The sequence below is a fragment of the Phyllopteryx taeniolatus genome, chromosome 6 (assembly GCF_024500385.1).
Source record: "Phyllopteryx taeniolatus isolate TA_2022b chromosome 6, UOR_Ptae_1.2, whole genome shotgun sequence".
In the NCBI taxonomy this organism is placed as follows: domain Eukaryota; kingdom Metazoa; phylum Chordata; class Actinopteri; order Syngnathiformes; family Syngnathidae; genus Phyllopteryx; species Phyllopteryx taeniolatus.
Window position 1 is genome coordinate 6,283,129 of NC_084507.1, and position 27,693 is coordinate 6,310,821.

The 27,693-nt window shown below is 42.1% G+C and overlaps 1 protein-coding gene across 2 annotated transcripts in view; it reads left to right on the plus strand.

Annotated features, from left to right (window-relative positions):
• rspo2 (R-spondin 2) overlaps window positions 1-26,573 on the plus strand; it is a 76,704-nt gene extending 50,131 nt beyond the window's left edge. For both annotated transcript variants that reach the window (XM_061777797.1, XM_061777798.1), the window contains one exon: window positions 25,071-26,573. In XM_061777797.1, the coding sequence (XP_061633781.1) occupies window positions 25,071-25,186 (116 nt within the window). In that variant the 3' untranslated portion in view covers window positions 25,187-26,573. The remainder of the gene's footprint in view (window positions 1-25,070) is intronic.
• The last annotated feature ends 1,120 nt before the right edge of the window (window positions 26,574-27,693 follow it).

Sequence of the window (27,693 nt, forward strand, 5' to 3'; positions counted from 1 at the left end):
TCTCTAGCATGTCCTGGGTTGTCCCTGGGGTTGACCCACAGCTCGTGACCATAGGTGAGGGTAGGAAAGTAGATTGACCGGTAAATTAAGAGCTTTGCCTTTCGGCTGAGCGACTTCTTTACCACAAAGGACCGATACAAAGTCCGCATCACTGCAGATGCTGTACCAATCAGCCTGTCGATCTCACATTCCATTCTTCCCTCACTCGTGGACAAGACCCCGAGATACTTGAACACCTCCACTTGGGGCAGGATCTCATCCCCGACCTGGAGAGGACACACCTCCCTTTTCTGACTGAGGCCACGTCAGACCGGAATCTTCCCCCACCATCAGAGCCAACTCACCACCAGGTGGTGATCAGTTGACAGGTCTGCCCTTCTCTTCACTCTTCAGTGTCCAAGACATGCGGCCGCAAGTCCGATGACCCGACCACAGAGTCGATCATCGAACTGCGACCGAGGGTGTCCTGGTGCCAAGTGCACGTGTGGACACCCTTATGCTTGAACATGGTGTTCGTTATGGACAATCCGTTATGAGCACAGAAGTCCAATAACAGAACACCGCTCAGGTACTGATCAGGAGGGCCGTTCCTCCTAATCAAGCCCTTCCAGGTCTCACTGTCATTGCCCACGTGAGCATTGAAGTCCCCCAGCAGAACGATGCAGTCCCCAGCGGGAGCGAAATCCAGCACCCCCTCCAAGGACTCCAAAAAGGGTGGGTACTCTGCACTGCTGTTTGGTGCACAGGCACAAGCAACAGTCAGGACCCATACACCCACCAAAAGGCGGAGGGAGGCCAAGCCCTCGTCCAGCGGGGTAAACCCCAACGTACAGGCGCCGAGCCGGGGGGCAATAAGTAAAGCCACACCTGCTCGGCGCCTCTCACCATGGGCAACTCCAGAGTGGAAGAGAGTCCAACCCCTCTCGAGAGGACTGATACCAGAACCCAAGCTGTGTGTGGAGGCGAGTCCAACTATATCTAGTCGGAACTTCTCGACCTCACACACCAGCTTGGGCTCCTTCCCTGTCAGAGAGATGACATTCCACATCCCTAGAGCCAGCTTCTGTAGTCGGGGATCGGATCGCCAAGGTCCCTGCCTTTGGCCACACGACCCCTATGGCCCCTCCCACAGGTGATGAGCCCATGGAAAGGGGGACCCATGTTACCCCTTCGGGCTATGCTCAGCCGGGCCCCATGGGCGCAGGCCTGGCCACCAGGCGCTCGCCTTCGAGCCCCACCTCCAGGCCTGGCTCCAGAGGGGGACCCCGGTGACCCGCGTCCGGGCAAGGGAAACCTAGATCCATTCGTTTCTTTCTTCATAGGGGTTTTTGGAGCCGTGCTTTGTCTGGTCCCTCACCTAGGACCTGTTTGCCATGGGTGACCCTACCAGGGGCATGAAGCCCCAGACAACTTAGCTCCTAGGATCATTGGGACACACAAACACCTCCACCACGATAAGGTGATGGCTTCCAGGAGGTGTACATACTTTTATATTTATATAATTTTTTTCCAGCAATGGGATTGTCGTACGTGGTGAGCGTGCATACGGGCCATGGCGGCGGAGTACATTACTCACTGTTTTCCTTGTGACAACAGTACCTGATAATTACAGGTCTTTTTGAAGCGCTCTACAGGTGGTCCTTGGCTCTTGGACAAGTCTTCTGATTATTCTTTGCACTCCATCCATCCATCCATTTTCTGAGCCGCTTCTCCTCACTAGGGTCGCGTGCGTGCTGGAGTCTATCCCAGCTGTCATCGGGCAGGAGGCGGGGTACACCCTGAACTGGTTGCCAGCCAATTGCAGGGCACATAGGAACAAACAACCATTCGCACTCACAGTCATGCCTACGGGCAATTTAGAGTCTCCAATTCATGCATGTTTTTGGGATGTGAGAGGAAACCGGAGTGCCCGGAGAAAACCCACGCAGGCACGGGGAGAACATGCAAACTCCACACAGGCGGGGCCGGGGATTGAACCCGGGTCCTCAGAACTGTGAGGCTGACGCTCTAACCAGTCGGCCACCGTGCCGCCTATTCTTTGCACTCCTCTGTCAGAAATATTATAAGGAGCACCTGATACACGCACATTTATGGTGGTATGATTGGCTATCCACTATTACAGCCCCAACTGTGCTTACTGGATCATACAGAAGCTTACATATGCACCTGTAACCAATGCCATCGTTACGTTTTGCAACAATTCCTTTTGATGGTGTTGAGACAGCTCTCCGCTCTTACCCATCATGAGATGTGTCTTGACTCACACCTTGGCAATGAAGGTAACTGTGTGTGTGTGTGTATAGTTGTACAACGAACCTTGGTATTGTGCACTTTAGAGAAACTCGAAGTAGTGACTGCATTTCCAGTTTAAGTATGCCAAACCCTGCTGCTGGTGTACACGTGAGTTGACTGACTACGTGCGGAAAACGTGGAATACGTCACGTGATGTCATTGCCCCAGACGGCTCCGTTTATAAATATTTCGCCTTTTTCCGATATTGTAGTTAGTCGTTGTGTCCATTTTAGTTATGAATAGTTAAGAATATTTTGTATTTTGTCTGTTTTATTAGTCCTTACTAAAACAAAGGCTTAAAATTGGTTTACATTCATGACATGCGCCATGATTGAATTAAGTGTCTTGGTTATTGACTTGCCTCATGTTCCCAAGCACTGTAGTTTGTTAATGAGAAATATCTGTTGTCTGAGCATAAATAGCATGAGTTATTATCAAACGCATATTAATCTCTTGTTCTCATGAACAAAAAAGTAGCTCTTGGCACATAAATTGAAGTAACTGTAATCTGACTACTTTAATATAAAAAGTAACTTTTGACGATTTCTTTTGACGTCACTGGTACTTTATGTTACTTTGTAAAGTGCTATCAGCATCACTGCTAATAATTGTATTTAGCAGTATGTTTGTTCTGGGTTATTGCAGTTGGCTGTCATGTATAACCTCACTGTACTGTAATAAAATGGAATCCTGTGGAATCAATGAGAATATTAAGAAAACAACTTTCTGAATCATTCATTGTGATTGCGATACAGTATAGGGCTACACAAGTACATCCACTAACACGTTGTTAAAATTAGCACTCCTCTGACAGTGTCAATCTAAATAGAGGATTGGTGTCATTTCAGAATTGTTGGTAAAACTTGTATTGGATCTCATTCAACTTGTACCTAATAAAGGGTCCAGTGAATATGTTAAATAACAAGCACCTGTTGCTGAGCGAGCTGGTGGAAAGTGTTTTTTTTTTTTTTTCATCTAAAACATAAAAGACAGACCTGTTTGTCGTGTGCGGCGCAACGTGGCTGCAACATAATTGATTTTTTTTTTTAAATGCCCTTTATCAACTCCTAGGCAGGGACTGTTAATAGTTTGAAGTTTGGATTTTTATTGAAGGACATTCTAATTTTTTTGGGTTGTTTTGTTGTTGTGTCAAAAAGAAAGGTAGTTGGAGATAGATAAATAGAAGATGGAGAGATGGAAGAATTCATGTTATCTATTTAAATGCAAAACAACAAACAAATACCACTGATGTCTTTTATCGCAAATTTCTCGTGTTTATAATATTAAAGTTTGTTTATTCCAGATTCAGTGTTAAAGCAAAATTTAAGTTTGTTGTCATATGATAAACTTGAACACTACATTTCTGGAGAGAAGAGAAACATTTTTTATTTTGGCCCACCGTGAATTTGAGTTTGACACCCCTGAATTCTAAAACAATCTCTTATGTTCTGATTTGTTCATGTGTTTCATCTGGGTTCAGTCTAGACATTGCAATGTATTTCTTTGAACAATTTGGAAACTAGGAATAAGCCTCAAAGTTTAGGACATTTAACAGTAATTGCAGTTTACAGCCTGTCGTACTTACGGTATTTGTGCAAAGCAAATCCTCTTTCGCTGCTTGTCAGCAGCAACTAATATGTTGCCATATCCTTTTTTGTAATTTAAGAGGTAATTTTGGGTACATTTGTAACATGAAACTATAACTATTTTCTTGCACGTTATATTCTGACTTGTTGTAGGTCTCACCTTTTGTAGCCAGCCATCCATACAAGACCAGAGGTTCTCAACCTTTTTGAGGCAGTTTCAGTTTTTTTATTTATCGCAGTATTGCATTTTTGTATCATGTGAATTGGTATGATATGACACAGCCCTTTTAAACGCAAAACATGTATTAAGTGCTTATTTTTAAGAACAAACTTAGACGTGCTGAATTGAGGTAGGATGCACCTCACAGGGTGCTGCCAGAGTCATACAAAGACGTTTAATGCAAAAGATGGAAACTATGATTAGATTTAGCCAATCGATTTGATAGATGTACCTGAGCATCAGGCTCTCGCGAAGGATTTGATTTCTCATATGTGTAACCAGAGACACTCTTCTTGCTGTGGGCCTCAAAGGAGGACAAGCCTCCCCATAGCGAATCGTCTGTCATTTAAGCTCCAAAATGCTGTCACCACATATGCTTTCTGTCATACCATGCATGTGTGTCAATAAACATGTTGTTACTGTAACTATGTCTGTTTTCATCAGGATCATCTCATTCTCTCTGCCACAGTTTTCCTATGCGTCCAAGAATCGTGGTTTAGAAGACAGTACAGTCTGCAAGACTTTCATTACTACCTCATCACTCCTCCAGAGGGCAACATAGAAAAACATATTTGACTATGTTGAAGCCCAATAGACATGTCAGGGAAGGGGCAGTTGTTTATTTATTTTAGTCTTTGCTCTAGTCTGGCACAAGGGCTAATGTAAATTCACATTCAGGCCCTGTGAGGATTTGTTTGCATGGTGGGATTCATGCCCGGACCTGTCTGCAGCCAGTCTGGTTCTGGGGTGAATCTACAGTGCTGTGGCCCCCCTGGTCATGACTGTCTGTGAACCATCTGCTTCAAAATATCTGCCCCTGAAGAACAATGCACAGCGATTGCCCCAAATCCATTCTGCTCAAAAAACAAAACAATTTTAGTATCTTACATTATCTTGTATCGTGTATGAGCTAGGGGTTGCACAATTTCAAATTTTCAGACTAAAGTGATGAAAGTCGAGTCGATGTCGACCAGTCGCTAATGATGTTATTGTTATTTTTTCAGTAAAGTCCTGTACTATATATTATTTTTAATGACAGGAGGGAATGCTCTGCAATAATCCATATTCACTGACAATTGACAGCTCATATAAATAATTCAAACAGAACGTGCATGTTAAAATACAAAATGTCTGGTGATGGTATTTCAACCCCGAGACAAAAATCCTCTCGCTCGGTGTGCTTGCCGCTGGGATAGCCAGGTAACGTTTGCACAACTTGGCCAAACAGGGAAACCTGTCCTTGTTCTGGGCCCACCACAACAGCGGGTTACGCATGGTGGGAATTTGAGATGTTTGCAAATAATCACCGAACTCTTCATGTGTGGTAGAATAATTCTCAGTTCTCCTTGCACTTTGAAAGTGTGTGTCGTTTCAAGAGGTTCAAACAAATGGCAAAGCATGTTGTGCAGTGGCTTTTATTCACAACTGCAGGTAGGCCTGTCACAATAATGACTACTTATCGTTTGATAAATAAAAATGGACATGATAGATTTTCTGAACTCGATAAATTGTCGGCGCGCATATCACAAAGTGAGCCGTTATAAAGAACCTTGAGTCAAATGTTAATTTTAGTCTATGCTGGGGGCTGCTAAGAAAATGGATGTTTATAATTTGGGCACCCTTTATTTAAACCATGCAAACTTTTTTGACCCACCGCCCGAAGAGAATCTGAATCGAGAATCGTTTGGAACCGGAATCGAACTTAGGAACCGGAATCGCTCAAATTCAAACGATGCCCAACCCCATCTGAGATTTTTAAATTTAAATAAATTTGGCAAGAATCATGGAAATTGACACTCATTCATTTTATGTGGCAGGCCAGATCTGGCCTTGAGTTTGACACCTATGGGCTCGAGGATGTTTATATACAGTGGGTACGGAAAGTATTCAGACCCAGTTAAATTGTTCACTCTTTGTTATATTGCAGCCATTTGCTAAAATCATTCAAGTTCATTTTTCCCTCATTAATGTACACACAGCACCCCATATTGACAGAAAAAAACTTTATTCATTTATTTATTAAAAAAGAAAAACTGAAATATTACACAGCCATAAGTATTCAGACCCTTTGCTCAGTATTTAGTAGAAGCACCCTTTTGAGCTAATATAGCCATGAGTCTTTTTGGGAATGGTTTGGGAAAAGTTTTTTACACATGGATTTGGGTTTCCTCTGCCATTCCTACTTGCAGATCCTCTCCAGTTCTGTCAGGTTGGCTAGTGAACGTTGGTGGACAGCCATTTTCAGGTCTCTCCAGAGATGCTCAACTGGGTTTAAGTCAGGGCTATGGCTGGGCCATTGAAGAACAGTCATGGAGTTGTTCTGAAGCCACTTCGTCATTGTTTTAGCTGTGTGCTTAGGGTCATTGTCTTGTTGGATGGTGAACCTTCGGCCCAGTCTGAGGTCCTGAGTACTCTGGAGAACGTTTTCGTCCAGGATATCCCTGTACTTGGCCGCATTCATCCTTCCTTCGATTGCAACCAGTCATCCTGTCCCTGCAGCTGAAAAACACCCCCACAGCATGATGCTGCCACCACCATGCTTCACTGTTGGGACTGTATTGGACAGGTGATGAGCAGTGTCTGGTTTTCTCCACACATACCCCTTAGAATTAAGGCCAAAATGTTCTATTTTGGTTTCATCAGACTAGAGAATCTTATTTCTCAGCATCTTGGAGTCCTTCAGGTGTTTTTAGCAAACTCCATGTGGGCTTTCATGTGTCTTGCACTGAGGAGAGGCTTCCATAGGGCCACTCTGCCGTAAAGCCGCGACTGGTGGAGGACTACAGTGATGGTTGACTTTCTAGAACTTTCTCCCATCTCTCGACTGCATGTGTGGAGCTCAGCCACAGTGATCTTTGGGTTCTTCTTTACCTCTCTCACCAACGGCTCTTCTCCCCCAATTGCTCAGTTTGGCCGCACGGCCAGCAAAAGGGTTCTGGTCATCCCAAACGTCTTCCATTTAAGGATTATGGAGGCCACTGTCCTCTTAGAAACCTTAAGTGCAGCAGAAACCTTTGTAACCTTGGCCAGATCTGTGCCTTGCCACAATTCACACACACACACGGGCTAATACTATAGAAGCCTCACTCAAAGGCACATTAAAGAAATAAACAAATAAAGACAAAAGCACACATAAATGATTTATGATGATTTGTTTGATGTACTGTACAGAAGATTGAGACTTTTGGATGAGAGGACAAGAACATGATTGATGAGTCCTGCTCTAATTTCTGCCACCGTGGAATGATGGGTGGTGATTGAAGGTTATCTCTGGCCAGGCTAATACAATGGGCAATCTGCATCAGTCCTTTCCGCCAGCGGGAGCCAAGTGAGAAGTGCTTTCTCAGGACAGCAAGTGAGCACTAATTGGCAGTTGCCCTGTCATAATGATTATGTGTGGTTCACATTGTGGCCTGTTGTGATTGAGGGAGTATGGTTTAATCTGCATTTAATAAGACCGCTCCATATAGGCAGACAGGAGCTAGTTAGAAGGGCTCAAAAGTATCCTGACTTGTCAGGCCAGTTTAGATCCGGAAGTTTAGATCAGCTTTGAATCTCAGTGGGACTCTTTGCCCTTTTTATCACCACCATACCTTGCAATCTTGCAAGGTGTATTAATTACATGAAATCTCAATTAAAACTTTGTTGTTGTAAAACTCAAGAGCTCAGCTGGAAAGAGGAACAAGAAATACGCCCTCATGCTTTAAAGAAGTAGTTCTCCATGCGCCTCTCTAACTAGTTGCAAAGTATTTTGTCCACACCGCGACTGTCCGGTTACTATGTTTAGGTCCTTACAGATGAGCTACTGCGACCCCCTTTTGTTTTGTTGGACTTCTGATTAACTTTCCACTTAATGCCCCTGCTCTCATAGCTAAATAAATACCAGACTGCTCTCATTTTGGCGTCAACTTTCTTCAAAAATGGAATATATGTAACACCCCATAATCCTGGTGGCTTTATATGGATCACCCATCTTTATACCACAGGCATGAGCCATAAACGTGGAGGTTTTCAAAGATTTGGGGGAGGAGGGATGGAAGGTGGGAGGTGAAAGGGTTAGCAATGCTCTCAGCATCTTACTCTATATTATTGTCATCTGGTTGTTTCAAGGCAGGACGAAAGAGGAGTAGTGCCATTCAGTGTTTTTTCACACTATTCACTTTCCAGTGGAGTTATGGTTCTGCTAAACTGCCTTTTGGAGACTCATGTAAACACCTTAAATAAGATTATTCTTTGCTATAAATTCTGCTTTGGTAGTAATATTTGGAACAGAAACTTTCTGATGAATACACAATATGCGTCTCGATTATCTTGGAAAACTCCTATGGTTGATGTCTACATACTGTACCTGGCCCAGTGGTGTCACCTGTGAGTTTGAGGATTATTTTCACATATTCATATTGACAGTCATATTTCACCATATCGTGCGTAGTATGAATCACACACTGAGAGCGGAGGATATAAGGGGCTGCCATCAACACCCCATGCAATATGCTAATAAGGTAGCAAGAAAACCAAGGTGAGAAAACAGCAAGGAATACTGTGAACAAGTAGAATGTTTCTCATGATCCCATGCTCCACAAATGGAAGCTATTCCCCCCTGCTGAGCAGTATATGGGCTGATATTACCCATGACCTGTTTAAGGCTGTGAAGCGGACCTTGGAGAGTATTCCACGTGATGGGCAGTATATGCTGGTTTTTACACTATGTGACACATACGTCAAAACCAAGTCCCCTAGGCAAATCCTGCCCTTTGTTCTGAGACCTAGAAAACAATAATATTATTTTGAAATACAGTCATCTGCCCCTTTTTTTTTTTTTTACAGTGAACATACATTATTCTACATCCCACAATGCATCGGAAATTTTGTTGAACACTGTAATAACAATGAAGATTCTAATTCTAATCCATCCATTTTCTGAGCCGCTTCTCCTCACTAGCGTCGCGGGCGTGCTGGAGCCTATCCCAGCTGTCAACGGGCAGGAGGTGGGGTACACCCTGAACTGGTTGCCAGCCAATCGCAGGGCACATAGAAACAAACAACCATTCGCACTCACAGTCATGGCTACGGGCAATTTAGAGTCTCCAATTAATGCATGTTTTTGGGATGTGGGAGGAAACCGGAGTGCCCGGAGAAAACCCACGCAGGCACGGGGAGAACATGCAAACTCCACACAGGCGGGGACGGGGATTGAACCCCGCAACTCAGAACTGTGAGGCTGACGCTCTAACCAGTCGTCCACCGTGCCGCCTAATTCTAATCCATCAGCCATTAATTAGAGCAGTAGTTTGAAAATGGTAGTTTGAAAACATCCATCAAAAAAGTTGATGGGAGGGAAGGGCAATTTAATGACAGAGGGACAACAAATGCTTATGTCAATCATTTTTGTAGTCACCAAGATGAGAGACGTTCCAAGAATTAAAAGGTAGAGAAAGAGCAGAATATTTTTAGTAATCATGTGTTTTTCTAAAATGTCACAAAAATGTATAAACTATCGTAACAGTGTGGCTGTTTGACCAGAATGCATTTCAGATCGAAGCATAGTATTTTGTTCGACCATAGTTCTGCCTGCTTAAAAGATGACAAAAAGGAAACGAGGATGTGGAGGGGGTGTAGTGTGAAGTAGTGTTTCTGTTATTTTTTCTGGTAACACAAAAATAACTTTAAACTTTTAATTGTTTCAATTAGTATTTATATTATCTAAGAATTGAAGATGATGATGGTGATGACTGATTGATTGGATTTTTCCAAAAGCAAAAATAAAGAACTTTATTATGAATCATGTTTTGTTAATACATTGTTAAATACAGTATGTCTAGTAGCAGCTACTTATTTAAGAAGTTTGTGCTCAAATAATTTAATGGAAAGCGATTCATGTAATGATTTGATAAAAAAAAAAAAAAACACATTTACAACTGACTGCAAAGGTTGTATGAAAGTTGTTTGAAATACTCGCATCCAAAAGTATCCACAGACTCAGGACAAAAGGTAAACTGTGAATGAATTAAAACAGAAACAAATGCAGATGATCTGATAGAACATAGACCACTTAATGGTTTATTGGGGAATTGAAATCATTTGAACTCAATTTAATAAGGACAGTTTCAACATTGGATCAACATTGGAGAAGGTACTCACCCCCACTAACAAAGGAAATATCTTAGGAACAATGGCTTTGTATTACTCCCGTGGCATTCCAGAAATTTGTAGAATCAATGCCAAAGCACACTGAAGCTGTTCTGACCGCTTGCTCAAATTTTTCACCTGTCTAAATATCTATCTAACCTTTGTTTTAAGCAGGCCCAGTGTCAGAGTTTCTGACCTCATACTGTATTTAGATAACCCAAGCTGGTTAGTCTGCCAGACCTCAGTCAGTGCTGCTGACAATTCTCCAGTCGGCCACAAAACTTTCATCATATCCCACACCATGCAGATGAGGAATCACATGCATACGTTCTCAAACAGACTGTGAGAAACAAGTAAAAGTCACTAAGAAACAATAAAATCGACCTCACAGGCAGAGCAAGTCACCACACTAGCAGCACTTTTTCTTGGTCTTGTTTCCACGCCTTTCCTGTCTCAGATAGGAATGACTCTGGCTTGCTTGTTACATTTCAATCAGCGAGGCTGCCTGAGGAACAACACGCATGTCATAGAGGAGGATATGGTGCACCTAGTTGAGAGCAGCTCTGCATGCTGTCTGCTTCCAGTGATCTGGCTTGAGGAGAAAAGAAGGAAATCTGAACAAGGGTGCCCGAAAACATCTGGTGCACAGTTGCAGCAACTCAGACTCAGCCGCCAGAACCTCATTCTCAGCTTTCCTCTTCTTTCCACCCTCCTTCCCTGTCTATCTCTATATCTGGCCGTCACTTTTATGGAGACATTACAGCTTTTAATTACATCTAGTGATTCAGAGCAAGACTTCTGACCCAATCTTGTCCATGAGCAATGAGCTCGGGTGGAGACTTTGAGACACAACAAAGTGACAAGTATAGACCTACTGTCTTTGGTTGTATGCACATCTTTGTGATTTTCAGTGTGTGTGTGTGTGCGTGCGTGTGCATGTGTGTGTGCGTTTCAACTTCACAGTGAGAAATGTGGGGGGGCAACTAAAAGTAGAACCTTTATGGTGGTAAGTAGAGACCACGCAGCAGAGCCCTGCACTGCACTCCCACAATCACTGAAAAGCTGAACACTGAGGTGATGTCACGCATTCGCAATTTGAGCTTAAAGGAGTGACTTTAACAGGTTTTCTGATGACATAAAACATAAGAACCAACCTGGATCCATGAGGCTGTTGAAGGTTACAAACGTCTTCTGTTCTGTTAACTTTGGAGATAAGTCCCTTTTTTGGTGCCAGTGACCACAAAAAGGAGATTTTTACACCAAGAATTGAAGATGAACTCAGAGAGCCCCGAAGTTTGCCAGAGCCAATGTAAAAACATTGAATGAAGATGAGTTTTCTTGCCAAAAGGATTAGAAAAATCTATGAGCTACTTACTTGGCCTATGGTTTATCACAAGTATGATCTGCATTCACAGATGTTGGTCAATTGAGGAGAGTAAATGCTGTAAATACAGCCATGTTATTATGTTACCTTACAACATTGGGCATTAATTGACATGGATGACAACACAGTGGGGGCTCTTATCGGATTTTTATGTGTGGCATTTGCATGGTGCACATGTGCTTGTATGGGTTTTCTAAGGGTACTCTTATTTCCTCCCACATTTCAAAAACATGCATATTCAGTTAATGGAAATCTTTAAAGGGGACATATTTTGCCAAAACCAACTTTTTCTAGTATCTATCTAGGATGTAATCTTGTCTGTATGGTGCCTCAGTAAACGTGAAATAGGAATTAAAATCGTCCATGCATTCCGGTAATCAAGTCATTCGAAATTCTCAAGTTTATCTGCGTCACTAGTGAAGATCTGCGCCTTCCCTTTCCGCTCCCGAGCCAGCACATAACAAACACGTGTGCTCTCACAAGTGGGTCTTCTACACGGAGGCAACCAATCTGAGGAATGGGGGCGATCTTAGCCAAATATGGACAAAGCAGATACAAAACTGGGTCAAACAGAAGTAGCTGTCAGAGGAGCCTTTTCTGGACACTCGTATGACAAAACCAAGGTGTTTTTTAAAATGTAATTGACACTTTTATACTAAATCCATGTTAGCTCGTAACTTTATGTAGGTCTAAATAGCCAAAATACGGGCCCTTTAAATTTATCATTGGTGGGAATGTGAGCTTTGAACCGATTGCACTTGTTTTAGTTCTGAAAGTGGAGCTGTGATTCTGCGCCTCTCACTACAGTGGCGGATCTATTCTCACGGGATACAGGCCCGCTGGTCACCCAAAAATCCTGAAACCTCCCTGATTCTTTGCTTCATCACCTACATGGTTTTTGAATAAATTTATCTAATATACAGTGCCGACTGGTTAGATCGTTCTCACAGTTCTGAGGAACGGGGTTCAATCCCCGACCCCGCCTGTGTGGAGTTTGTATGTTCTCCCCATGCCTGCGTGGGTTTTCTCCGGACACTCCGGTTTCCTCCCACATCCCAAAAACATGCAGGGTAGGTTAATAGAAGACTCTAAATTGCCCGTAGGTGTGAATGTGAGTGTGAATGGTTGTTTGTTTACGTGTGCGATAGGCTCCAGCACTCCCGCGACCCTAGTGAGAATATGCGGCTCAGAAAATGGATGGATGGATAATTGCATTGGATATATAGTCTCCACATCCCTGTTGAATTGCCAGGATTTGGTCACGTAAAATGAGGCTTAGATCAATAACCTATAACCTGTACAACGCAGTTGGAAGAAAAAAAAGTATTTTAGGGAGCGGAAGTAAAAATGTCCAATTTAGATGTGGTTGCACAAGTGTGCACACGCTTTTATCACTGGGGATGTGGCTGTTTTCAAAATATCAAAACCTTACCTATGCTGATGGGTTGGTTTTAGCTTGTTAAATAGATTAAAGGTAAAGAATGTCAATGGCCCTTGCATCCTGCATCCATTTTTCTGTATACAGCCCTTAGAAGAAAAAGTTGTCATAGACACACCTTTGGTCCATAGATGTGGGCAGACTGCATAACTGAATGATAAGCAAAATCCAAGACATAATTGAAAGGTTACTGTCAAGAAACTGCACTCCGTCCAGGTACCATATCAAACCTCTTTAAAACATAAATATCCTTTCTTGCTGGGTGGCAAGGTACAGGTCCGTGATCCCAATAGACCTTGGACATATCTCTTGGATTAGTGGGAGTTTAGGTCTCTCTTTAATTTGATTCCTTTCACCTTCCTGTGCTGTATCTCTAACAGATGCTGCTGCCTTTTGGAGTACACAAACCTCAGTGAGGTGAGACCCTGAAATGACGGTTGAAATTGCACTGTAATCATACACATCTAAAACCAACAAGAAAATGTCTGCCATATGGCCCAAAGCCCTCTGTTTGTGTTTGAGTGAGACGCAAGGGGGATTATTGACAGAAGTTTTGAGAGCCATGTCTGGCTAGATGAGCTGAGCAGCAGTGATTCTTGCTGACCCGTTTCTGTGATCCAATCTGTCGTAGCCACTCAGCTGTCCATCTGCCTGGTGTTTGACAAGTGTTTGATGCAGTGCAGGCCTTAAAGAGGATCAGGCCCTTCCTGGATGGGCTTTTCCTTTACCCTGTGCAGCAGCAGCTTTGCTAATACATCAAACACACACTCCCCTTCCTTCCACAACTCTGTGAACTAATGAGCTATTTTTATCAAACAATATGTGTCGGCTCACCAAAGGAGACTGAACAGCGCCTTCCAGGGTTAGTACAACAATCAGAGAAAACAAAAAGCACCAGCCTGAATGTATTCCCTCATCACCGCTATTGCAGAGGGGTTGCTGCCTGATCCTGATGGCCTCTGTCTCTGTTTTAGTGCCTAAGCCTGCCTGACTTAGTTTGAGTCCCCTCTCATTGAGGTCTGGTCCTGTTTTGGGACAGTTGTGCACCATGTCCAAACATGTGAGGGATTTCCTCATGAACATTTCTCAGTAGAGAAAAGGAGGGATGAAAGGCCTTGTGCAGAAATTAGAGTGAATCATCCTGGACAATTTCCTCCTATATTGTCCTCCATTCCGTTACAGGTCCATGGAGACCAGGGGGATGCAGTCTAGGGGAAATTAGGGAATCAATGTGTGCACGCACATGAATGAAGAACACTTTGGCATGAAGGCAAATTCTTTGTATGGTGGGAACATCCATGGTCGCTGTTTTTTGTCTGTCTCACTATAAAGTAAATTGATTGACTGTTTCAATGGCTGTTATATTAAGCAGCTTGAGGTGTTATTAATATCAGTCGTAAACAGGAAGGCTTCATCATTTTTGTGACAACAAGTCAGTGTTGTTACTATAGTGACATGTAAAATTGGCAAAATACTGTCAGAACGTGTAGAAAAGCAGGACCTAAGCAGAAACCCAAGCCACTGCCGTAGAAGAGTGCATGCCAATGATGAAGTAATGAAATCCCAAGTGTATTTCAAATAACTTATGGTTTGAAATTGTTTACATTAAGAACAGAAATTGTGAAAAGTAAGGTAGTGAAATCATGCATGCTTTTTGTACGCTAACAAAAGACATAAAAGGGAAAGAGTACTCTTGTCAGCCTAGTTTGGGCAAACCTATGATAGTTAGATTTTACTCTAAACCAGCTTTTGTTAGACTCTCGAGTTTTAAATATACAACATTCAGATTAGATAGATTCGATTTAGAAAAAAATAGAAACGTTTTTTTAAAATAACATTGATACTGATGGGAGCCAAGTAAGTCAAGCAGCCTCGACCCCTCTTCATGGTTTGACCCCCCATCTTACCTGAAGCCCCATCTTACACACGGTGATAATGTAGGGCCACCTTCTCAAATAATCAACAATGGTTGTAAATAGAACATGTTCTTTTCCTGTCTGGATCCAGTTTCAGAATTCAGGTGCAGTGAAACGTAGTCAAGACCGTGTGTGTGTGTGAGGGGGGGTATGTACCTTTCAGCATTAATGGTGCCTTCACAGATGTGTAAGTTCCCCATGCCATTGGCACTAACACAGCCCCATACCATCACAGATGCTGGCTTTTGAACTTTGCGTCCATAACAGTCCGGATGGTTCTTTTCCTCTTTGGCCCGGAGAACATGACGTCTACATTTTCCAAAAACAATTTCAAATGTGGACTCGTCGGACCACAGAACACTTTTCCACTGTGCATCAGTCCGTCTTAGATGAGCTCGGGCCCAGAGAAGCCGGCGGCGTTTCTGGGTGTTGTTGATAAAGCTTTTGCTTTGCATAGTAGAGTTTCAAGTTCTACTTACGGATGTAGCGCCGAACTGTATTTACTGACATTGGTTTTCTGAAGTGTTCTTGAGCCCATTTGGTGATATCCTTTACACATTGATGTCGGTTTTTGATGCAGTACCGCCTGAGGGATCGAAGGTCACGGGCATTCAATGTTGTTTTTTTTGCCTTGCCGCTTACACGCAGTGATTTCTCCAGATTCTCTAAACCTTTTGATTATATTATGGTCCGTAGATGATGAAATCCCCAAATTCCTTGCAATTGTACGTTGAGGAACTTTTTGTCCTTAAACTATTCAACTATTTTCTCACTCACTTTTTCACAAAGAGGTGAACCTCGCCCCATCTTTGCTTGAGAATGACTGAGCAATTCAGGGAAGCTCCTTTTATGCCCAATCATGGAATTGTAGTGAAATCATGGAAGAGGTTGAGCAAAATGCTCAAACATTGTTTTTTTAGATGCATCCATGTACAGTATGTATGTATGTATGTATGTATGTATGCATATATGTAAATAGATGAAGTCTGGGTTGATGGATACGTTTGTTTTTTTCTCCTACACCTTTTGAAAATGTAAATTGTGCCAAATGATTTCATTTATGGCCACTTTTACTTTATTTTAGATAGTTTTTTTGTTTATATGTTCGAATAAAGCAATCAATTAAGTCTGCAAGGCATTGCCTGCATCATATCATATAGTACGTGTGTAATATAGTCAGAATCAGAACCATCTTTTTTAATTATGTTAAAACATCAAATGAATGGTAGTTGGAGCCACAATAGTACTACAGCAAAGAAGCCACTGTAAACAAAAAAAAGTCCAGAGAGTCATTAAGCAATATAAAGTGTCCAATAGTTCGGTAATACTGATCCAATGACAAAATGTGCAGATGATGCAGAGAGTCATGAAGCAATGTAAAAGTATGATGAGATGATCAGAGACTCTTTCCTCATATTGATCTACCGCATAAGAAACGCAGCCAACTATAGCTCATTCTGTGTCCTTTATTAATGGCAGAGATCACATCTGTACTAACTTCACAGTTTGAATGATCAATTTGCTACCATTCATCCCAGCGTGTGACCGATCTGTAAATCTTTCGTTAAATTGCAACTACTCCCTCGTGTGCCGCTGCTATCTTAAGCTCACTTTGCCTTGACCCCAGCCATACAAGAAATACAAAACTATCAGGGCCACAAGAGCAACACGCCTTCAGGAGCATCACCACGGCCCTTCCTTTGATAAGTGCTGAGCTTGATATTTTTCTCATCCGAAATGAAACACCACATTAAGCCATTCATTAAAGTCAACTAAGCCTAATTATGCCTCACTTACCCAAGTGCCCATGCGGCATGAGAGCCACATGTACTTAAGTCCAGATGTGTCGATGAGTCAGTCGGGAGATAGCAAACCGCAGAGGGGGCTTCGCTCGTCTCAGGAGTCCTGTGGTTTCCAGGCGCATCAAGCTGAGCGGGCCTGTCGTTAATGGCTGTTCACTGCCTGGCTGCTTACCCTCATGGCACCATTGGCTTGGTGAAATCACTGTTACTTAGTCGAGAGGGGGGGCGGGGGGAAATCAAAGTGGAAAACAAAAAAGGAGCTTCATGCACTCAGCAGCCAGTGTACACAGAGAGACAGAAACAGAGCAAATATTGATGGTATTTATTTCTGCCTTGAATTAGCACCTCAAGTATTGCACTTCAAAAAACTGGAAGGCGTATTGTCATGAAATGGAACTCTTCTACTATTTCTCTTTCTTGGTGTATGATATTGTACAGCAACATAGAATTCACTAATAATAGCTAAACAAGATCTGCTTGCATTAGAAGCATTAGATTTCATTTGAATCATTTTCCATTCAATCAATAATTTTTCAAACTGGAGTACATTTAAATTTCGACAAAAAGGCTACTGTTTAGGTAGAATTGTGTTGCATGTGGCGAGCATGTCTGCCTCGCAGTTAATGGCTCTGAGTTCTAATCCCAGTTTGGACTATCCAGTGTGGAGTTTGTGTGTTCTACCTCAGGTTGGATGATTTTTCTCCAGGTACCCTGGTTTCCTTCCACACATTCCTGCTCGGTTAATTGAAGACTCCAAATTATCAAAATGTGTGATTGTAAGTGTGAATACTCAATAGGCTATGACTGACTGGTGACCAGTCCAGGGTGTACCCCAATTAGAGCAGACTCTTAGTCGGATTGATGGATGGGTGCTGTGTATTGTGTAATAGTCTAACTACACTGCTGTGGAGTTGGATTCTTTTTTAAAAAAATTTTTTGAAGAAAAACCAGGTGTATCTTTCCATATAGTGTAAATCTTGCAGAGAGTAGCTTTAAACTAATAAACCTTGCATGGGGCGGTAAGAAACCATCTGGTCCTGTGTGGGGCCCTTGTTAACGTCCTTAGTCTGCAATACTGCGAGCCTCTTACGTCGAATCCTCCTAAAGTCTTATGAGGAAATATGCCACTGAAAGTCCCACAGATCTTCAGAGTTTGAACTGCCAAGTCTTGCTAGACCTCACTGAGTGTGTATTTTGCTTTTTTCTTTGTCATTTTGTGACACTTATTCCAAGAGAAAGATCAGGTTACACAAGGGGCCTTAGGAGAAGAAATACAAGAGATGAAAAGTTTACACCAGAAGTTGTATAAAGAGGACATTCAAAGAGTAATACTTTGATTTCCATTACGGTTGACGTGTAGTGAAGAGTGTTGAGCTATGCATTGATTGTCAGAAAAGTGAGCTGATTGTATCGGATTTAGTGGGCAGCGTCACTGTTTCAACTTTTGATTCCTCGCAGAATAAAATATCCTTCAGGATGATACTGAATTCATAGTTACCCTACAAGCCTGCTTTCGTGTTCCAATGCCACCTGCGCCACCAAAATGCAATATTGAAAAGTGGTACAGTTCGGGTCAGATATTCTTTATATATATATATATATATATATATATATATATATATATATATATATATAGAGAGAGAGAGAGAGAGAGAGAGAGAGAGAGAGAGAGAGAGAGAGAGAGAGAGATTTACAATGTAAACGCAATACACCTCCTTCTGTATCAAATCGAACCGAACTGTATCACTTGCGGCCAAGGGAAGATAATCAAAATGCTCTCTTCCATAAATAATATGTGATTAAATTGATTTGTTTTAGTTGCAGACTGTAGGTCTCCAGACAAACATCCTATTTAACTTCAGTGCGGTTCTGATTTTCCCAACTGAATTTGCTTTTGAAACTACAATACCACAGTTATACTGTATCCTCCAAAGTGCATCTTGGAAGGATGAGAACGCATGTCCAAGTGTTTCCAGGATTAACGATCCGAACAAACAAATCATTGAATTACATCTTTCCTTGCACAGTTGGAAACAATGTTTCCAATGAGTCTGTTGGAGACAGTAGATGTTTGTAAGTGAAGGTATGGAAGAGGGCGGCACGGTGGCCGACTGGTTAGAGCGTCAGCCTCACAGTTCTGAGGACCTGGGTTCAATCCCCGGTCCCGCCTGTGTGGAGTTTGCATGTTCTCCCCGTGCCTGCGTGGGTTTTCTCCGGGCACTCCGGTTTCCTCCCACATCCCAAAAACATGCATTAATTGGAGACTCTAAATTGCCCGTAGGCATGACTGTGAGTGCGAATGGTTGTTTGTTTCTATGTGCCCTGCGATTGGCTGGCAACCAGTTCAGTGTGTACCCCGCCTCCTGCCCGATGACAGCTGGGATAGGCTCCAGCACGCCCGCGACCCTAGTGAGGAGAAGCGGCTCAGAAAATGGATGGATGGATGGATGGGTATGGAAGAGAAGTTTCGGAGTCACAGAACAGAATTTGAGCATTTTTAGAAATTGTCGTGGGAGTTTTTTCCCATCATACTTGTTAATCCACCTTTAACACTGGAGCCAGAGGTGGTATCCCAAACTACACAAGGGAATTTGTTAAGAAATTGTGAAATGCAGTAAAGTGTCATATTAAATTTGGAGCAGACTGATGGATACTTTAATGTGCAGGGTCATCCTCTGTTCTTTGGCCCTACTGGACCACTTGTGGCTGATTTTCACTGCTATGATAGACCCTCTCAGAGAGGAAAAAACACACTGTCCATACTGACTATTCGCCATATTAATCACCTTGTCATTCATGCATGTTTAGCTGGGACTTTTCCGCTTAGAGATGTTAATCTCCGAGTTGGTTTTCACTCTAACTTATTGTCAGTAAAAAAGCGCATCAAAGAGTAAATGGGTGAGCTAACATGCGTTAATCCCTCTGCATGTCCAGCACCAGGTTTTAGATGAGAAAATAATGACCAAACTAATCCCAACATTAGCTTTTTGATTTGGAATGTGTATGTTTTAAATCATTTTCGCCCTGCTGCCTAGTGATAGGAAGCAGAGCATGGGACGGGGAAGAGAAGGACAAAGTGTAAGAGTGAATGAAAGAGTGCGACACACAGTAACCTTGTTAGAGTTTAGTGACACTGTGCAGAGCCTCTTGTCAGTTGGTTGGCAAGATGAGCGTCTTGTAAATGATTGTTCTCCCAGTCATGAGGCTCGGTTCTTTTTCCCAGCATGTGTTTGCCTTAGTATTTCTAAAATATTGTATTTTGCCAGGGCGGCACGGTGCACGACTGGTTAGCACATCTGCCTCACAGTTCTGAGGACCCGGGTTCAAATCCGGCCTTGCCCGTGTGGAGTATGCATGTTCTCCCCGTGCCTGCGTTGGTTTTCTCCGGGTACTCTGGTTTCCTCCCACATCCCCCAAAAAGTTCATGCTAGGTTAATTGAAGACTCTAAATTGCCCGTAGGTGTGAATGGTTGTTTGTTTATGTGTGCCCTGCGATTGGCTGGCGACCAGTTCAGGGTGTACCCCGCCTCTTGCCCAGAGTCATCTGGCATGCCCACGACCCTAGTGAGGAGAAGCGGTACAGAAAATGGATGGATAGATGTATTTTGCCACATATTTGGTACATTTTTATCTGGAAATAATCTCCTACTCTGAATTGAGGTGTAACTTAACTGAACCTTATTTGAGTGTTTGGGCCAAGCTTTGGACTAGATCTTATAGAACTTTAGCTCACCTGATGTCATCTGGCTGTGTGCCACCAATCAGATGAGCTCTTAATAGCAGTTTGGAGAAGCATCATCGTATGTAACCTTTTCCCAGTGTGTAAGTAAAGAGAGCACTGCCTGGATATGTCTCCTTTTCCCTTCACTGTGTTACAAATGTATGTGCGAGGGGGCCCTTAATGGTTGATAATCCAATTCCTGCCCCTGAAATCAAATCTCACTGGCGCCAGTAGTTCTCTTTTTCCCCCTCACAAATGATGGCCTCCACTACGGCCTGTTTATGTAAGAGATGAGCCGCTGAATATGAATTTACTGTCATTCAGTGCACCGCTTCAATTTTGTTGATTTACAACATGTCAACCCCTCCCTTTTCTGTGAAGGGTATTAATAGGCAGGGGCGGTTACAGCAGAATAGGATCTCATTTATAGTATGTCTTAATGCTTTCTTGAGGTCAGTCATCGATTTTTCTCAAACCACACACAATCGAGATAAGATTAGGCCTTCAATTTGTGCAGTGCTACCAGCGTTGTTAGTGGATGAAATCCTTTGGGCTACACTTCTAGTCAGTGCATTTCTATTTGTTCACAAGTCAGTCGCAGAGTAGCAACATCTGCTCATGAGAATTTGTTGGACAGTTTACGAATTGGAAATCACAATACTGTAATTTTTGCTTCCTTCTCCCTACAATACATGACAGACAATGCCTGTCAAGACTTGAAAGTTTCCCACGTTAAAAATACTCAAAATAGAATTCGTGGATCCAAAATGCGCTTAATTTGCCCATGCCCAAAGTGTGCCAAACTGCGCAAGAGAATCATTTCAACCCTTTCTGATCTTTAAACTAAATGCTAATTTATGAATTTTAATAACCATAAGTGTAGCCCTCCTCCTTCCCTAATAACGTTTGTCCTTTTTTTCTGAAGCAAATGTCAGTGATTTTAAAGAGTTCATGTGCAGTAGTGGCCTTGTTAGAGACTTGTTTGCAGCTACTATTCCATATTTTCTGTTTAAGGTTGGAAACAATTGCTAAGATTTATTCTTGTGTGATATTAATACCTTTAAGCAGCAGCAAGACTAATAATATGATCTGTGTAATAGTTAATTGGAAAAGCAACTTGTTCTTGGATCTTTTCCATGAATTTCCCTTGATTATCTCTGAGGGCTGCGAACAGCGCAGAAAAAGCTGAAATTTTTGCCAAAGTATTTCTCAGTTGCATGTAGATGATATAGTAGCTTACACTCAGAGGAATACAAGGAATTACGGGCATGCCTTTGTTTCATACACACACAGACACAGGAACATGAACTTAAAAGAATTCCACCAAAGGTCGTTTCTGACAGCAATAAACAACTGTCCCGCCACAAGCTCTGCTTCTGATTTTCAATACAAAACATTTTGATTTGCACTTGAGATTTTTTTGTTTGTTTATTTGTTTGATTTACATTCATTTCCAGCTCAAATTCAAATATCAAGCCGGCAGAAAAAGATTGTATCTGTAAAGGAAAACTAAACATTGGTGAGTTATGCTTCTGCTGTGGTGTGTAAAGGCAGCCATAACGGAAATAAATAGCATATGAAGGATCATAATTTTCTGTTAAAAGCTATTCTCCTTTAATTCAATTCTTTATGTTCCACGTACAATGTAAAAATGGAGACAGCAAATGGGTTTAAACTTTCTGTGCTTCCCAAGATAAAATCCTCTTTACATTCCATAAGATTTATGAATATGTTCTTAGTTTTGAAAGGAATTATCAATTTAAGTTAATAATTTGTTTCCAGGTAAATGAAGCAGCCTCCTCTGTGAACCTTGGCAATAAGCTTAAGTAATTACTGAAATATAAGTTGATGAAAGCGAACAGGATGCATGGTGCCTCGAGGAAAAACTAAACGGGAGTTGTTGGAAATTATATGATATATTATCTCTGATTGGATCAGAATCTGGAGGAAGAGGTTTATGTGGAGATTGGTTGCCCTCTAGCTGCCAACACTGAGAAGTTTGTGTTCAACATGCGGCCTAAAATAGCACGGATGCCAGTCACTTTGCAGAGTTTGGGCCAAATCCTTCAATATGGTACAATAATAATGGTGATATAGTAAGACTGGATGTACTGTATGAATCTACTACAAATGGTAGTCAGGTTAATCTTAAGCATTAAGGATATTATTTATTGTGTTATTCATAAATGCGATGATTGGACAACATCAGAGATAAGCTCCCAGGGTGCATTTGCTTTGTAATTGCTTCCATAACGTCCTCTTATGCTATTCAGAATGTTTTATATTTCACTTGTCCATCACAGTGGAGCTGTCCACTTGTCAAAGACAAATACACTATAATGGATGAGAAATAAAAACAACACAGTACCAAACTCCAAAGCAATAACAAAAACTTTTTTTAAAGCGGGAAATTGAGCAATTGGTCAATGTTTGTACGAAATGATCCGCACATAACACCTCTAGAAGGCAGAAGTCTGATAGGGATACCAAACACAAGTATAAACATTTAACGCTTCATTGTAGACGTTCCCAGTTCCCAATCCCGAACGACAACTGTTTTTTTCACTTTCATCTTTATTTACATTTCAAACAGTTGCTGTAAATGCTTAAATTTAACCTTGTGTTCAACGAATCGAGTTTTCCGTGTTACAGGAGTTTAATGGTGGACCAGTTTCTTTATAGCTGTCAAATATAATTTACAATGAGTTTGATTCACTAATAGTGTTGTTTATCAGGCACCTAGCAACACTGTTTTGAATGAAAATTGCCTCTTTAAATGGCTAGGAAAACTCTGCCATAAGCCAAATGTCTTTCAGGTCCAGGTTTGCTTTAACAAACATTCTCGCGCTGTAAGCCATGCTAAAAATCTAAAGTGGCATCAGTTAAGCAAGTGTACAAAGTTTTCCGCTCACATTCTTCCATGTCAGGGCATACAATTTCGATGGAAGTGATGTGAAAGTTGTTCTCACAGGGTAAACTGTGTGTGAGAAGCTTTATGGCCATGGCTTAAATTGGCAATGTGGCTCAAAATAACCAATTGAGATTAATTGCAGGAAATAGCTCTGAGATGGTTTGATGTTTGCATGCATCTGTATTATTCATCGAGAGAGCCTATTAGCAGGGCAATATCTCGCCTTCTCATGCGTGTCAGCTTAAAAAAAAAAGTGCAAATTTTACTCCAGGAATGGGCACAGGGTGTGTTCTCGGGGTGCTTAAAAGGCCAAGTGTAAGCACATATGAGAAGGCAATTAGGGATAATGCCATTTTACACACGGTTACCTATTTTTTCGTGAGAAAGAGCTTGAACAAGTGCAATAAGGAGAGCCAGAAGCTATTGAAAGCTTTGCCAAAACATATTTATTTTTCTCGAGCATCACTCCACTCTCACATGAACCATAGCGTGGAGTGAACTGTTTTCTACATCAGGACCCAGATTTGGTCTCATCATCCAAGATTCACTGTACTTTCCCCCCCATTAGATTTTCTTTTACCTTAAATTCCCTCACACTCACTCCCTTCTACATAAATCACACACACAAAACACACACAGACGCGCGCGCGCGCACACACACACACCTCGTTATCTTATTTGTGGCCTTGGCAGCCAGATTGTTGCCTTGCGGTTTAGTAGCCTGCGTTTTCCCTGTCACAGAGAGTTGAGGGTGCAAAACCTACACCACACATGCTTCTATGAGGACAGCCTGTCATTTTCCAGCATGTCTCGTCCCAGTGGGAAAACCTGGGATGGATTAACCTTGGGCAGAGGGACGAAGTTGGGAAGAATTGAGTTTCACAAGTTTCTGCGCTTTTCTGTTCCATTGGCACTGGAAAGTGTTGGGGTGAACAGATAGTTCAAATCTCATGTTCAGACCCGAATAACATATACTACAGATTCATTTAATGCTTTGTATGTATTTGATATCATGTTAGCGTGTGGTAATAACAGAACCAAAGAGTCCATGGAAACTCTTTGAAAGCGCAAGCACTGTAAATCTTGGAAGATGATTGGACAAAGTCAGGTTCACAAACTGGCTTGTCCGGCTGGTTCCACTGCCAGCTTGGTGAGCACAAGTAACACAAGTGTCAGTTAGGAGAAAAGCGGTAAAATGCTGTCTCTTTTGAATGCCAAAATGAAATATAAAGGCAATGACATGAACAAAGCTTGACAGCTAATCGCTTTAAATAACTGTTTGTCTGATCATGATAAAACTGATATCTGTAAAAGAACATGCCTCCCTGGGGCAGTACCTGGGGCGCAGATGGGATTTTGGAACTGGGGGTGGCAGGGACCAGGCTTATAAAAATAAGCATGTTTGGGGTGATGAAACTACAAAATGGCCTAAAATTACAAATTGATTTACACTATATTGTTATAATGCAGCCGGCACAGTGGGTGACTGGCTAGCACATCTGCCTCACAGTTCTGGGGAATGGGGTTCAAATCTAGCCTCACCTGTGTGGATTTTGTATGTTCTCCCCGTGCCTGTGTGGGGTTTCTCCAGGTACAACCGGAGTTTTATGGTAAGCAAATGAGAAAGGAGCTGATTAATGGGATAACATTTTATTCTCTTTTTTTTCTCAGGAGGCTCAGGGAAGCATCGATCCAAAGAACCCAAGAAAAAGAACAAGAAGAGGCTGCGATTTTGGGCCCAGGACCAGCACAGTGACCACTTGGCCTCTGCACGCTCCAGCCAGTGAGGACTGAAAAGATGGACTCACCATTGAACAAAGAACCTACGCGAAGCTGCTAGCTGCAACCATGCTCTGACTGACAAATATCACAAAGCACCGTCAACCTCTCTTGCCTCTCAGACCTCCAATAACATCCCATATACCCCCTCACCTACCAGAACATTGCTATGATTGGTAAATTTGTCACTGCAAAAATACAGTACGTGTCTACTATACAATATCAGTACCAACACTCTAAAAACATACTCCACACACTTGCCTCTTGCTGCTTCCCCTTGGCTGCACTGTTCAGCCAGGTGACTCAATTTCCGTGACCCCACCCCACGCCTTGCCTTGTGGACCTTTACAGTTGACATGACTGAACTCATTTCCCCTCAATAATAATGTCATTAACTGTCTAGGGTGATGGAGGATGGAGGGGCAATCAGAGACTGGAAAGGCGGGCAAGCCAAATAGAGGGAGGTGGAAGAGAAAGGTAGTAAGAGAGTTGGCAAGCTATATTGTTCAAGGGCGAGTAGGTAAGGGGAGAGGAAACTAGGGAGCAAGTATAAAGATGGGGGAGGATAAAGAGGTATGAGATTGGGCTAAGGAAAGTGAGGCTGACGGCCAAGAAAATGGCACCTTGAGCTGAAAGAGACAGTTGTTTTGTTTCTATATTTATGTCAAAGCTACCCTCACCTTTCTGTCTGAATGGATATGGACTGTTCCCATGTGTGGCCTTTATGTTCTGTACATTTTTGAGAGTAATATTAAATAAATTACCATGCATAGTTGAAAAGTATTTTATCCTCAGCACAAACTGTTTACGTTCAGTCCGCTGTATGCTCTAACTGTATAGTGTGCATAAGAAAAAAACCCTAAGAACTTTAGTTGTTTGACTCGCATGGCAAGAGACACACATGTACATAGTTTATATAATTCTGAAAGCTTATTGCTGTATTTTCAGTATTGACTTGTTCACCATTCTAAATGTTGTAGAGAAACGGCTGTAATACCAAGTTGCAGATTAAAATAATTAAAAACAATAACATAGTCAAAACATAGCTACTTCATTTATATGGTATATATTTGATTTATTTATTAATTCTATTTGGTACTTTTTTGTTCAATGACAATTTCGTTTTGCCTCATACTGTTACTCTTATATGCTTTAATATTCTTTGAGTTTGACATAATGTGCATATCTGCAAGAATTTGTTTTTTTAATGTAACAGTGTTGTATTCCATCCATTCGACCACATCTACTGATTTCATTGTTTCAAAGAAGAAGCAAAAATGACGTATACAACTCTGCTTTGATATATTCTGAGTTTAATAATTAGACGCCAGCAAATGTATGGTCATAGGACTGCATATGTGTACATTGTGTTTTATTAAACAACATTTCATGTGACTGTATGATGATTGTTTGTTATCATCTATAGCTCTAATATATGTGGCTACACTCTGAAAAGTCTACAAAAGTGTGTCGCAACTTTGCAACAGTAAGAAAATACAGGGCCCAGGTTGACAACAGTTGAGAATCACTGTTATAGAGTCCTATTTTGCTCATTAAAAACACATTACAAAAATATTAGTTTTTTTTGTTTTGTTTTGTTTTTGTGGAGAGACTCGAACGGATTCATGGCATTTCCTCCATTGATTTCAATGGCGAAAGATTATTTGAGATATGGGTGTTTTCGGTTATGAGCATGGTCACAGAATGAATTAAACTCGTATCTCAAGGCACCACTGTAGGTGAAAATCTGCAGCCTTCATGCTGACAGACGACCACCCTACCATTGGTCTCAAGCAGCCTATTTGGTGGCAACCCAAATTTTAACTTGACCCGACTACTAACTGCAGTAACTCGGGGTTTGACTACCATTACTATGACATCACTATGAGGTCATATACAAGTCAAAATTGTCTGACAACATTTTTGCTGGGAAAACATAATTTCCTGTGACTGTGAGTCATTTGCGTCTGGCTGTAAAAGAAACAGTTTTTACCAGTTCCTTACACTTCCTGGCCCAGCAGGTTGCTTGTGGAAAATTTCAATCCGATCTCTGCCAAGCCCAAAAAATGTAAAAATGAGGAACTGAAAATTTAAATGAGGCTGTAAAAATATACTGATCTAAATTATTGTTGAAATAGGAAAACGCCTTGAATTCTACTCCACTTTGTTTATTTTTGTTTTGTTTGTTTTGAGCCGGCGGCACGGTGGCCGACTGGTTAGAGCGTCAACCTCACAGTTCTGAGGACCCGGGTTCAATCCCCGGCCCCGCCTGTGTGGAGTTTGCATGTTCTCCCCGTGCCTGCGTGGGTTTTCTCCGGGTACTCCGGTTTCCTCCCACATCCTAAAAACATGCATTAATTGGAGACTCTAAATTGCCCGTAGGCATGACTGTGAGTGCGAATAGTTGTTTGTTTCTATGTGCCCTGCGATTGGCTGGCAACCAGTTCAGGGTGTACCCCGCCTCCTGCCCGATGACAGCTGGGATAGGCTCCAGCACGCCCGCGACCCTAGTGAG